At 35.0% G+C, this 14,832-nt stretch overlaps 1 protein-coding gene and 1 long non-coding RNA gene across 10 annotated transcripts in view; one reads left to right on the top strand and one right to left on the bottom strand.

Moving 5' to 3' along the window:
- The window catches only part of KDM6A (lysine demethylase 6A), a 209,058-nt gene that overhangs the window by 58,133 nt on the left and 136,093 nt on the right, over window positions 1–14,832 (bottom strand). For all 9 annotated transcript variants that reach the window (XM_082446346.1, XM_082446348.1, XM_082446347.1 and 6 more), the window contains one exon: window positions 2,110–2,203. In XM_082446346.1, coding sequence (XP_082302472.1) covers window positions 2,110–2,203 — 94 coding nt within the window. The remainder of the gene's footprint in view (window positions 1–2,109; window positions 2,204–14,832) is intronic.
- The window catches only part of LOC309652668, a 371,335-nt gene that overhangs the window by 232,511 nt on the left and 123,992 nt on the right, over window positions 1–14,832 (top strand). The window lies entirely within an intron of this gene.

Genomic DNA, 14,832 nt, shown 5'->3' with positions numbered 1-14,832 from the left:
CGGTACAAAATAGGTAACACAAATGTTTAATAAATAAATTTAGATAAGTGCATAATCTCATATGTGGAATCTTAAAAAGTCGAATACACAGAAGCAGAGAGTTGAATGGTGGTTACCAGGAGCGGTAAGGTTGGGGAAATGGGGAGATGTTGGTCAAAGGTTTCACAGTTGAAGTTATGTAGGATAAGTAAGTCTAGAGAACATACAGCATTACAACTGCAGTTATTAATATTGTAATATATACTGGAAACTTGCTAATAAGAGCAGATTTCAGGTGCTCCCAACCACACAAAAACAAATGGTAACTATGTGAGGAGATGCATATGTTGACTAGTTTGACTGTAGTAATCATTTCACTATGTACAGGTGTATCAAAACATCATCTTGTACACCTTAAATACAATTGTTATGATAAACAAACAAGCAAGCAAGCTGGCTATGGAAGTAATCAAAAGACTGGATCATGGACTAGTGTATTCTATACCTTCAAGGCACACAGGAATAATTTGATTTAATTTGCCAGGGAATCATATTTCAGTTGTGGATCAATTCAAGTGCATAAAATCAGCTGTTCTTTGTGTATAGTCCACAGTACATAAAACAAATAAGGACCCTTATTTTCTGGCATTTATTATAGTTGCTGTGCTCCAAAAGATATTTTAAAAGGATTGAGTTACCATGTTTTACAGAAATATAAGTCAATCACACATCTATTCATCTGTTCTTCCCTTACCTCTCCTACTATTACTAGTAAGAACAGGACCTACAGTAGCAGGCTCTAAAAGGAGTTGCTTAAGCAACAGTGACAAGAAAGTAGGAAGGATTGATGTGCAGGCATAAATTAGACTCAATTAGGGGAAGTACCTTCCCTTTCAAAACCATGAAAAGTTTATCTATACACTCTGCCAAAGAAGACAGGTAATTCAAACGATTTCAATCCATTTCTTAAATTTAAAACGTATATATGCATTTTTGCTGTTGACACATTCTTCACTGCAGCTAATTAAAAAACAGCTTGTATTCAAATATTAGCTGAATGAGTAAGCTGTCTGAAGGCATCACTTTGTTTTTTTTTACTTAAGAACTAACACAAAAGCTTTTTTGCTGTACTAATAAACTTGTTTTAATTTAAAGATATAAATTCACATTACTCAAACACTACATGTAATCATTAAAAACAAAACTTTACTATAATTTTTAAAAGTATGGATAACTCAAGGAAAATTCTAACCAGAGATTAAATTAAAAACAAAGCTAAAAATAAAACTTTTATATGAAAGCAATGTGTTTATTTTGTATAACCGATCATATAATATGCATTCATATCATGAAGATAAGTGATAAAGTCTAAGCTTAAATAATTTTAAAATTACATTAAAAATACTCACATCAAAAAAAAAAAAAATACTCACATCATGAAAACATTCATATTACTACAACGTTGGCTAAAACTTAAGAGTCAATTATTTGCCCAGACCAAAAACAAATTTTAAAAAACCGGGGGGGGGGGGGGCCAAAAAAACCCCCAAAATACCAAATGCAGACAAGAAACATGACTCAATAACCAAGCAACAAAATTAAATGTTGGAGAATTCCATCATTATCTTCTTGGTGATAGTGACACATTATATCCAGACGACTACATTCCTTCATCTTCAACATTACAACAGAACTGCATGTGTAGAGAAACTATATATAGTGTTAGATGTTCCACAATTCTTACATAAAATGTTTTAGTTAATATTATCAACAGAGCTATGAAAGCAAGCTCACCAACTACTAAGAGACTTTAGGTAAATCACTTAACTTCACTGAGTACTAAGCATATCTGGCACAAAGAAAGTATTCAGTCCCCCACACCCATGGGTTAAGTACCAGAGTATAATTTTGAGAATTTAAAAGGACAAGTTGCACTAAAGAACTGTAATGAGATTGATTGTGAGATAGACAATGCTCGGCAGAAGGTGGAAACATGATGGGTTCAGATTAATTCTATCAATTCTGGGGAAAAGGAAAGAAAAGAAATAGGGTACATGAGCCACGTATTTACCATCTGTGACATGTAAAAAACATAGAGATGTAACACACTAAATGTATATTATTACATACCCAACTGTTGTAAGACAGTTGCTTTTACTTGTGCAGAAAGGTTTTCTGTCTGCAAAAGTTGTTCATAAGCTTCCTTTGCAGAATGATACTTCCTCTAAAGAGCAGGAAAAACAGATTTAAAGAAAATAAAATTAACATCTTTAAAGAACTAGCTCATATGTTAAGTTTTATATGATACTGATATTTTAGCGTATTTTAAAAAATCAACTGAAAGAGAAAAGTGCCTTACTGAATGCTTCTCTAACTCTAGACAGTTGGGGTTAATAGGCCATGTTTCAGAGTATCTAACACCAGTAAAACATTCAATATAACGAAGTATCATTAAAACATGACCTTTAAGAATTTGCCAAATCTCAATAGTTAAAAAAAGAAATCATCTCAACCTATTTAATAACATAAATGATTTCAACTTTACTTAATAACACTAATGAAACCAGAAAAGTATTCTATTTCCAAGTGCATCATCTGTCTGCCTAGAAATACCAAGCTCCAAAGCAACTTAACAGGAACAATAGAGCACATGTCAAAAATGCTTTAAAAAAACTAAGTGCAAAAGTAGTTGAAACCTAAGTTTAAAAGATATAGATACTGGTATATAAAATATCCTATGAAAAATTTTAGAATACATACATGATTTTGAAGACAACAAACCTCCCATAATTATAGCCTAATAATGTTTGTAATATTTAAGATTCCTTGGGCAAAACTCTAAATGAAACCATTTACCCACAGTTCTCATCCCAAAAGTACTAATATGACTGAAACCCATTATTGCTACAGTCCTAAAACTTAAGACAAAACCTCCCCCCACCCCCCACCAAAAAGGGGAAAAGCCAACAAAAGAAAACCTCATAAATACTATCTTTAAAAAATACTTGGCAGAACAATGAAGTGGCTTTCATTCATGTCACTGATAGTACACAGCTGCCTGAGCAAACAAATCTTTCTCCCCCAAAACATAGGTAGAAACACGAAACTAGCTGTGTGAGCCTCAGGCAAATCACTTGAACTATGATTCAAGATCCATAAAACAGATGTAGTGCCTGATCTTTCTATCTAGAGTTGTTCTAAGGATCAAATGAGATGAAAAAAGAGCTATGGAAACAAATAAGGAGCTCTATGAATACAGTATGTCAACATGAGGAAGATTTGAAAGAACTGTCCATTGAGATTAACAGTAGTTATTACATAAACTTTTATTCATCAAGTAAATGAGTTCCCTTTAAACATTAATCTGGTCTGAAAAAGTAAATCAGACAATTAATGAAGGATAAGGATCAAGTTATTCAACTCAATTCCTTCAACTGATAAATATTTGCTGAACACCTAATACATAACAGGAACTGCTGGGACTACAGTGTAGTCAAGAATACAGATATAAAAACAAATAAAACATACTGTACTGTTAAAAAAAAAACATACTGCACTGTGTACAATAACAGTATGATATTTCCCAGAGGAAGAAAGAGCATGTGGTAAATTTAGAGTACTAGCACACTGGGCAGAAAATGCAGAGACAAGCAGACAACTTCACAAAGACCTTCCTAAACCATGTTAAAAGACTATAGACTGTATCCTAAGACAATGGGGTACCACTGAAATGAGTTCGGGCAATATGATCAAATTTATATTTTAGAAAGAGCCCTTTGTGGAATTACCTCAACAAATGCTAAAACATACTTCCAAACACTAGTAATAATAATAATAATTAAAAAACCAACATACTTGAAAAGCTGGTTGCATCGTATTGAGAAACATGAAGTTTGATTTCTACCTCCTATTATATACAAAAAACTGGCACCCACATTAAAGACCTAAATATGAAATGTAAAAGTATAAAACTAAGAGAAGAAAATGAAGGAGAGTATTTCTTTGAGATGTGAAAGAATTTATTCAACTTGGCCAAAATGGCACAAATAAGGAGGAGGAGTAAGGATCTGACTTGAAACACATAAGCAGAAAAACAGGCAATGGACATAAAAACCAACACATAAAAGGTGAAAAACATTTCCTTCGCTGCCCTCCTCCTTAAAAAAAAAAAAAAAAAAAAAAGGTGAAAAACATGTGAAGAAGTGTACACCTCTAGAAATCAGAAAATGCAAGTTTAAATGATATACTACCTTCTATCCATCAGATTGGCAAACATAAAGTTGGGTAGTTCTTAGTATTGTGGGGATGTGAGTAAAGGAAAATGCTCATGCCTTGCCTGAAGGGAATTTACTCATGAAATTAGGTATGCAAATATGCTCCAATCTAACAATCTCACTCTTGGGATAGATATACCAAAGGAACCTTCCCAGAGGTAATGTTGTAAATGGTACTATTTGTAGTACCAAGGAGATGGACAACCTAGGTCTATGTCACTATGTGAGTGGAAATATAAAATATGATGGATGCTTACAGCAGAACATTAAGCAGCAATTATAAATAGTATATAAAAGCAACATGAGTTTATCTGTAAAGGTGTTTAGTATAAAGTTTTGTCTCTGGTAATGCTGAAGTAACACTTCAGACAGCTTTAAATTCTGGATAAAATATAAAAGTTAACTATCAGAAAGTACTGAAAAGAAACCAAAATCAGGCAAAAACAGAGAAGCTAATACTTAGAGGGAGGGAATGGCACTGGTTTAGTAACCCCATTTTTCTAGGATTTTCACCTGAAGGCAGGCCCCAACTGGTATCTGGTTGGCTAGAACTCAAACAGAAATCAGCAATCTTACTAGCCTGAAGAATCAGAGGACAGACTTTGAAGCTATCACAAGAGCTGGAAGTGAGGGGAGAAGAAATCCCAGAAAGGAGAGGGAGAGAAAGAACAACAAATTCTGCAGTTAAACTGCTCAAATCCCTGGTTGACCACTGAACTATGCATGAACGCAACAGATGTTCAGCAGCCTAAAAGAACTGAAGAAAGAGATTTAGCTGTTGCCAACCACAGGGATGACAAAGTTTCGTGTGTGGCTTGAGCAAAGTTAACTGGCTAATGAAACAAAAATATCATCTTCAGAAAAATGTAACAAAATCACTCTCCACAACGTATTATTCATGATACCCAGAATAAAATTACCAGACTTGTAAGAATCAGGAAATTTTTACTCATGTTGAAAAGAAAAGGAAATTAATGAAAACCAGCCATGAAATGGCTCAGATGTTGAAATTGCAAATAATTTTAAAGCAGCTATTTTAACAATGTTCACAGATGAAAAGGAAAACATAATCATAAGGAATGAATGAACCAAAAATCAGAGCACGTAAAGAGAAATTAAAAGAGAAACACAAGGAAATTCTAGAACTGAAAAATACTCATTTGAAATTTAAAAAAAAAAGTTACTGGAAGGACTGAATAGCAGATTAAAGACTTAATTGGAGTCCAAGAAGGAGAAGAGAGAAAGAATGGGGCAGAAAAAATATTGACAATATAATGGCTGAGAACTTTCCAGAAGTGATGACATCAAAATCCCATATCCAGGGGGCTTCCCTGGTGGCGCAGTGGTTGAGAATCTGTCTGCCAATGCAGGGGACACGGGTTCGAGCCCTGGTCTGGGAAGATCCCACATGCCACGGAGCAACTGGGCCCGTGAGCCACAACTGCTGAGCCTGCGCGTCTGGAGCCTGTGCTCCGCAACAAGAGAGGCCGCGATAGTGAGAGGCCCGCGCACCGCGATGAAGAGTGGCCCCCGCTCGCTGCAACTAGAGAAAGCCCTCGCACAGAAACGAAGACCCAACACAGCTAAAAATAAATAAATAAATTTATTAAAAAAAAAAAAAAAAATCCCATATCCAAAAGACTAAAAAAACCACAAGTAGTATAAAGGAAAAACCAATACCTAAGTACATCATAGTCACATACTTAAGAACCAAACGTAAAGAGAAGAACCTTGAAAGCAGCCAGAGAAAAACCACAAAATACAAAGGATACAACAAGAATGAAAGCCAACTTTATGTAACCATATCAGTAACTGAATTAAATATAAATGGACTAGATATTCAAACAAACACCCGAGACTGCCAGACAGATTTACAAAAGTGAAAGAAAGCCAAAGCCACAGTACTTGTAAGATATGCACTTTTTCATATAAGGATTCAAACAGGCTGAAATACAAGGATGGGAAAAGATACCATGTAAACTGTAAGTATTAGAAAGCTGAAGTGACTAGATTCAGATCAGATTAAGAAGGCTTCAAGGCAAAGAGTATATTACCAGAGAGAAAGAGGAATATTTCATAATGATAAAGGACATATCAGGATGACATAACAATAACAAAGCTTCAAAATAAATGAAGACTGACAGAATTAACACTGATAAAATACAATTAATCTATGTAATTTATTCCAATTTCACCAACTGTCCCACTTATATCCTTTTTCTGGTCCAGGATCTAACTCAAAATCCCATGCTGTGTTAAATTAGCATGTCTCTTTACCATCCTCTAATCTGGGACAGATACTCAAGTCTCTGACTTTCATTACCTTGTCACTTAAAGCAGCGGTCCCCAACCTTTTTGGCACCAGGGACCGTTTTCGTGGAAGACAATTTTTCCACAGACTGGGGGTGGGTGGGTGGGTGGGGCGTGTTCCCAGGCGGTAATGCAAGCCATGGGGGGTGGGGGGGTGTTCAGGCGGTAATGCCAGCAATGGGGGAGCTGCAGATGAAGCTTCGCTCACTCGCCCTGCTGCTCACCTCCTGCTGTGCGGCCCAGTTCCTAATAGGGGTTGGGGACCCCTGACTTAAAGTACTAGCTAATTATTTTGAAGAATGGCCCTTTCAAATTAGTAAGCACCTTGTGGAAAGATATTCAACATTCCTCATACATTAATTAATTAAAATTCTACAGTAAGAAAAAGGTGACCCCTTTCCCCGTTTATTTATTCAATTATTCATTTATAGCAATATGAATATATTTTATTCTATATCTTATATACCATTATTATAATTGTTTCTAAACTTGTGTCAGATTTGGTGATTAGAAACCCCGTTTCCCTCAAGTTGGCTCCTTTATCTTTCCACATGCCCATCATTTTTTGAGCACTTCCTTACTTTCTGGCACCACGAAATGTTCCAAGGCTCATCTAGTAGTTTCCCTGCCTAAGCCCTGGAATCACCCACTTCTCCCCAAGAATTCCTGATTCCTTTTATTGAAGAATTGGATTTAGAAACAAAGATCTGGGTGCTAGTACATTCACTGCTGCCAAGGTGGGTCACTGCTTCTAGGCCCTTGCAGCAAACAGAGCTAGGAAATATATTAATGTATACACACACACACACTCTTACGTCTCTATTTCTATCCAACTCTCTATTTCCATAAATAACCTATGTTCATAGTGATCCCTCCAATTCCAATCCAACAACACAGAATTCAGTCTAGCCTTTCTTCTTTTCTTACTTGTAAGTTCTCTAACACTGAAAATCTGGTCCTCACTATCCACAATACATTTACTTAATTGTTTACCCCTAATATTTACATAAAATAGTTGCAGAATTTCTATCCATATCCCTGTGAGAAAGTAACTAGTGGAAGATTTGTTTACAGTTCTTTTGTCTCTAGCTTTACACTATAGAGTCAAAGTACTATTCTCCAAAGTTATTTAGCTTAGTTCTTTTCATCCCTACCTCTCAGTATACTTATGTTATTCATTTGTATACAGTTAGGTTCATTTGTTACTGTTTACATTCTATTTTGGGCTAACTCACATTCTGGTTGGTCTTAATTATTCAATGAATTTTGGGGTATGTGAAACATAACCAGATTCTAGGAGTTAGAGCTACATAAAAAGTATACTCAAGATAAGTTCTACTCCCTACTACCCCATTCACAACCATTCCTGGGTAAGTAACCAACCTCACTTGTTTCTGGTTTATCCATTTTCAGTATTATCTGTGCACAAGTGGGGCGTGTATCTTGCTTTGCACATACATAGCTTCTTTCACAAAGGGTAGCATATTACACTTTTATACTTCACATTTTTTCCACTTAACAGTATATCCCGGAAATCATTCCATATAGTGATTTACCTAGGTCTTCCCCATTCTTCTCTAAAGCTGCATGGCACTCCACTGCCTGAATGTACCATGGTTTATACGTACAACCATTCTCCTATGTATGGACATTTAGGTTGTTTCCAATGTTTTGCAATCACAAACAATGCTCCAAAAGATATCTTTGTGCCTATATATTTTCATATTTCTGGAGGTATATTTTCAAGGTAGATTCCTAGATTTGGGATTGAGTCAAAAGGTAAGTGTATATAGAGTTTTGCTAGATTACTGCATGTAGTTTTGTTAGATTATTTTGCTCCAGATGAGGTGTACCAGTTTGCGTTATCACAATGCATGAGAGTGCCTGTTTCGCTATCATAGCCACTTACACTTTTCACCCATCTGACAGGTAAGAAATTGTATTTCAGTGTGCTTTAATTTGCATTTCTTTAACCGGGTGCATTTGAACACTTTTTCACATGCTTAAGGGCAGTTATATCTTTTTTGGAAAGTGTCTGCTCATGTCATTCTTCCCAGTTTTCTATTGGGTCTTGTTCCATTGTCTGTCAAATTTTAAGTTTGTTATATATCAGGGGTATTAGCCCTTTGTGCTATATGTTGTAAACATTTTCTCCCAGTTTCATAGGTGTCCTTTGAATGTATGGTTTTTTTGGGGGGGTTTTTGTCATGCAGAAATTATTTTTATGTTGCTCAAACTGATTGGTCATTCTTTTTATTGCCTCTGAATTTTGAGCCATAGTTTAAAAAGCCTTTTTCCTACATCAAGGTTGAAGAAGAATTAATGTTTCTTCTAGTACTTGTACAATATCAATGTTTATATTTTGATCCTAATTCATCTGTAGTAGTTTATTCTTGTGAATAGTTTGTGTTACGGGTCTAACTTTATCGTTTTCCAAATGGCTACCTTATTGTCCCAGGACCATGTATGAATAAATCTACCTTAGCTAAAGGAATGTAAGATATTACCTTTATCATATACTCAATGTCTCTATGTACACTGGATCTATTCCTGGCCTTTCTATGATATTTCACTGGTCTATTTGTCTAGTCACATGCCAGTACAATACTTTTAATCATATAGGCTTCCTTGTAATATTTTAATATCTAGTAGGGTTAATATAACCCATACAATCCCTACCACCACCACCAGTGTTATTCTGGCTATCCTAGAATGTTTTTCCATATCAACTTACCTAATTGCTTTAAAAAGTTTATTAGTAATTTTTACTGATATTGTATTACACTTAAAAACTAACCTAGGGCTTCCCTGGTGGCGCAGTGGTTGAGAATCTGCCTGCCAATGCAGGGGACACGGGTTCGAGCCCTGGTCTGGGAAGATCCCACATGCCACGGAGCAACTAGGCCCGTGAGCCACAACTACTGAGCCTGCAAGTCTGGAGCCTGTGCTCCGCAACAAGAGAGGCCGCGACAGTGAGAGGCCCGCGCACCGCGATGAAGAGTGGCCCCCGCTTGCCACAACTAGAGAAAGCCCTCGCACAGAAACAAAGACCCAATACAGCCAAAAATAAATAAATAAATAAATAAATAAATAAATAAATAAATAAATTTTAAAAAAAAACTAACCTAAATTCCCATGAACATCTTTATACTATTGAGTCATAGTATCTCTTTTAAGTTTATTGTTAAGTATTTAATTACTTTGCTGTTATTATAAAATGGCAATATTTTCTAACAGTGTGTTCTCTAATTATTGTTGTTGAAAGCTATTAATTTCTGTATGTGCCTCTAATTGATTTTTCTTGTCTAACTGCATTGGTTAATACCTATAGTACAATAATGAGGAGTAATGAAGACAGAGGGCATCTTTTGCCTTGCTCCTGATTTTTGTGAAAATGCCTCTAGTGTTTCCCTTTAAATAAGATACTGACTTTGGAATTAAAGTACATGAATTTTATCATGATATCATGATAGGAAAGTAACCCTTAATTCCTATGTCCAAGAGTATTTTTAATTGGGAATGGGTATTGAGTTTATCAAAGGCTTCTTCAGCATCTATGATGATAGTGACTTGTTTTTACCTTTAGCTCTATTATTATGATGCATGATATTAATAGATTTCCTAATATTCAATCAGCCTTGTATTCCCAGAATGAATACCACTTGGTCATATTATATTATTTGCTTAATGAGGTAACAGATTGTTTGCTAATATTTTACTTAGTATTTTTATACCAATATTCATCAGTGATAATAGTTTGTATATTGATTCTTTTTTGTACTGTCTTTATCAGGTTTAGGCATCAATGTTACACTTGTTTCAAAAAGGAATGGGGGGAAACAGTATGTCAGTTCCTCAAAAATTTTAACAGAATTACCACATGACCCAGTAATTCCACTTCTGGGGGTATATATCAAAAAAAAATGAAAGCTGGGACAAAAACAAATATTTGCACACTCATGTTCACAGTAGCATTATTCACAACAGGCAAAAGTTGGAAGCCACACGAGTGTCCACTGACAGATGAATGGATAAACCAAATGTGGTGTATACATATAATGAAATATTATTCCGCCTTTAAAAGGAATGGAATTCTGGCACATGCTACAATATATACAAACCTTAAAGACATTATGCTGAGAGAAATAAGCCAGACACAAAAAGACAAATACTGTATCATTCCACTTACATGAGGTACCTAGAATAGTCAAACTCATAGAGACAAAAAGTAGAACAGTGGTTGCCAGGGGCTGGGGGGAGGGAGGAATGAGGAGCTACTCTTTAATGGGTATAGAGTTTCAGCTTGGGATGATGAAAAAGTTCTGGAGATGGATGGTGGTGATAGTTGCACAATAATGCGAGTGTACTTAATGCCACTGAATTGTATACTTAACAAATGGCTAAAATGGTAAAGTTAATGTCAGGTATATTTTACAATTAAATAAAAAAGAAGACACCAAAGAACTGTGGCCTGTAGTTCATGTGTAGAATCAGATTTTTGTTTCCATTATATTTTAAAAATATGCTATAGAATCAGTAAGTGCAGAAAGGACTTTAATTATTATCAAACACATAAGTCTCTCAAGGTCAGATTAAAAGCTGTTATAAGCCCCCTATCCCTCTCAAAAAAAGGAAAAGAAATGAGAAAGTTTCTCTCCATTTCTAGTGGTCTCGCATAATCTATAGAGTGCTAGAATTATCTGGTATTTAAAGGCTTGGTAGAACTCCCCTGTAAAACCATCTGGGCATGGTACTTTCTGTAGGGCATTACTTAATTTTCTCTGTTTCTTTTTATGAAAAATGGCTTTTTATAACTTTCCTAACTCTAATGAGGTCAATTTCTCTAATCTGTATTTCCCTGGGAAACAGTCCACTTTATTTAAGTTTTCAAATTCATTTGCATACAGGTCTGCTAAGCAGTCTTATATGACTGTACTAATTTCTTCTGTTTCCATGGTTATCTTACTTTATGTATCTGTGCTTTACCTCTCATTTATCCTCCTGATCAAGTTAGTTTGTGGTTTATCTATTTTGTTAATTCTTTTCAGAATATTAAGGTTCTGACCTATTAATTAGATCTACTGTTTTTCTCTCCTTTTCACACTATTCATTTCTTTCAAAAAAAAATCTTTCTTCCTCACAATGTTGTTTTCCTTACAATGATTTTTGTTTGTTTTGTTAACATATTTCCTCACACTGAACTAATCTTGAATTCATGGAATAAACCCTAGGTAATCATGACATACTTACTGCATCTTTAAATGTCAGCTGGAATTTATTTTTCTTTCTTTAGAATTTTTGGATTTGTACAATATGCATAAATGAAACCAGTCTACAGTGTTTCAGTAATAAACTACTGCTAGTTAGAAGACAATGTTAAAAATGAAACTAGTAATTCTTATCAACAGTGTTATTCATAATAACATTATTTGTAACTATCTCTCAAGGGAGAATAGTTAAATTAGCTACAGTACATCTCTGCAAAGGGATATAATACAGCTCTACATGTACTGATAGGGAATGATTTCCAAAATATAATACTAAGTTAAAAAAGCCAATTTAAACAAGATCAAGAGAGAACATATATAATGGGCTAGTATTTCAATAAAATAAAGAAAAACAAATATATGTGCAGACATATATATGGATTTGCTTATATATACACTGAGATTCTCTGGAAGGATATAAAAAACACTGGTTATGGTGGTTGGTGGCTTTCGGGAGGGGAATAGGTGGCCGGGGAAAAGGAGGGAGGAGTATACTACACTGTGTATTCTTGCAGGCACTTTCATTTTGGATTATCTACTCAAAAATAAGTAACACTGTAATAACAAAATTAAAAGGGAGAAATCCTTTATCTTTAATCTTTAAAGATTATTTAGAATTTAGATGGTGACTTGTTCAAGTTATTTCATTAAAATCAAGAAAAAGAAATGAAGGCCAGTTAATACTGTTATTACTATTAGGAAAAAAAATGGTTCTGGGGGTCTCAGCTAATAAAATGGGAAAGGTAAATTAAATAATTGATATAAATATCCAATAATTCATAATATATTTACTTGGAGATATGACATTATACAGAGAAACAAAATTATCTTTATTTAGATAATCTAAGAATGGGTGTGGGTGAGTTGACATGACATCTCATTAAAATTACCCAAACCTAAACAGAACTACCATATGATCCAGCAATCCCACTTCTGGGTACAGGTATATTTCCAAAGGAAACAAAACCATTATTTTGATGAGATATCTGTACTCCTATGTTTACTGCAGGATTATTCACAAGAGCCAAGAATGGAAACAACCTAAGTGTCTGTCTCCAGATGGATCAAGAAAATGTGGTATATAAATACAATGGAATGATATTTCAGCCTTAAAAAAAGAAGGAAATCCTGTCATTTGTGACAACCTAGGTAAATCTGGAAGGAATTATGCTAAGTGAAATAAACCAGACAGAGAAAGACACATACTCTATGATATCACTTATATGTGGATTCTTTTTAAAAAGGGGTGGGGGTGGGGAGTTGAACTCATAGGAAAGTCAGTAGAAAGGGTTGCCAGGGGGTGGGGTGGAAGAAATAGGGAAAGGTTGGTAAAAAGGTACAAACTTCCAGTTACAAGACGAATAAGGTCTGAGGATCTAACATATAATATGATGATTATAGTTGATAACACTGTATTGTACAATTGAAGTTTGTTAAGACAATCAAACTTAATTGTTCTCACTGCCCCCACTTTAGAGATGTGAGGTGATGGGTGTGTTAATTAACTCAGTGGGGGAAATCACATATATATCAATTCATCACATTATACACTTTGTAGGTAAGCCTTTTGTTTCCCTTAATTTTTCACCTGAAAATAAAAATCCTTGTTATAAGCACTGGAGTAGAGATTTTTCAATCCTTTCATATGCTTACAGTGTCATCTTCCCGTCATCTAATAATTATATACTCTGCCTAGCACAAATTTTGTTCTTTTTGTTTTGCTTAATCTTAATGGGCACTAAAATTTATCAAATGAAAGAATCAGTGGGGGGAGGGTCCTGTACCCACATTACCTTCACGAGATTAAAAAAAATTAACACCAACAGACAACTTCTCATCAGAAACAATGAAAACCAAAAGACAATGGAATGTAAATTTTAAAGTGGTCAAATAAAAACAATCAAATAGAATTCCATCTCAAGCGAAAAACATTCATTAAAAAGAAAGGCGAGATAACATCTGCTTTACCTAATGACAGACCAGGGAAATCTCACTAAGAACTAGAAAAGCTGGGAAAAAAAATCAGAGCTCATCCTTTTGAAGACAGCAGAGATATCCTGAGGTAATGAAAACAGAAGGAGTTAAGACTCCAGGGAAAGAACTTTGGAGAGGAAGCTTATTTCTATAGCTGCTTTCACCCTGGGGCCTTTACTGATTTGGCAAAAATCAGCAGTTGGCAGGAGGCTGGGATTAGCGTTGGCAGGTAAAGACTCGGATCCACAACATGAATGTAATTCTCAAATGCATCCTCTCAAGGTGGATAAAATCCCTATATTAGTAGAGTATCCAAACCTGAGTGTGCATCAATTCTGAGTCAGTGGATGTGCGCGCATGTGTGCGTGCGAGTATGCACGGGGGCGGGAAGGGCGGGTGTGCACACAGATGGAGGTGTCCAGGAAACAGATGTTAATTGTTTAGACCACCCCATGGTGGCTCTGAAACACAACAGACCTTAGAAATTATGTAGAAATATAACAGTATTTTTTTTTCTAAAAGGCTGTAATAAAAATTGTTTTTTGGGTAAACTATGATTACCAAATATTTAGCCTCATACCAACTTATGCCTGATTTTCCATACCACTGCCTACCTAGACTAAATGTCTATGTTTTATGTCCTTTACCATATAACTAAGCAAAATCTGCCATACATAAAAATAAAATGTTATAAAATTAAACTAAAAAAGTTTTTTAAATACAGCAGCCATAAAAGTAATGGTAATGACATCAAGAGGTTACTAATATGCCTTTCAAACAGTGATACGTGGAAGGGATATTTTAATCTTAAGAAAAAGTGAAACTAAAAACAATGCATTATAACAACCATCTATAAACATTTCGAAAAGAAAACTAGGCATTTCACATCAAAAATAAGAGAAATCTTCTTAAATACAGCCATTTAAGCCTGCAGATAGTTTGAGTTTAGAGGCAAATCATATTGAATGAAACGTCTTTGTACACCACAAGCACTCTGTGTAATAACTGTAACACTAAAGCAAAATCTT

The sequence above is a fragment of the Balaenoptera physalus genome (genome assembly GCF_965194825.1).
Source record: "Balaenoptera physalus genome assembly, chromosome: X".
Taxonomy (NCBI): Eukaryota; Metazoa; Chordata; class Mammalia; order Artiodactyla; family Balaenopteridae; genus Balaenoptera; species Balaenoptera physalus.
Note: the sequence above shows the minus strand (reverse complement) of the source record. Positions and strands in the feature narration are given on the sequence as shown.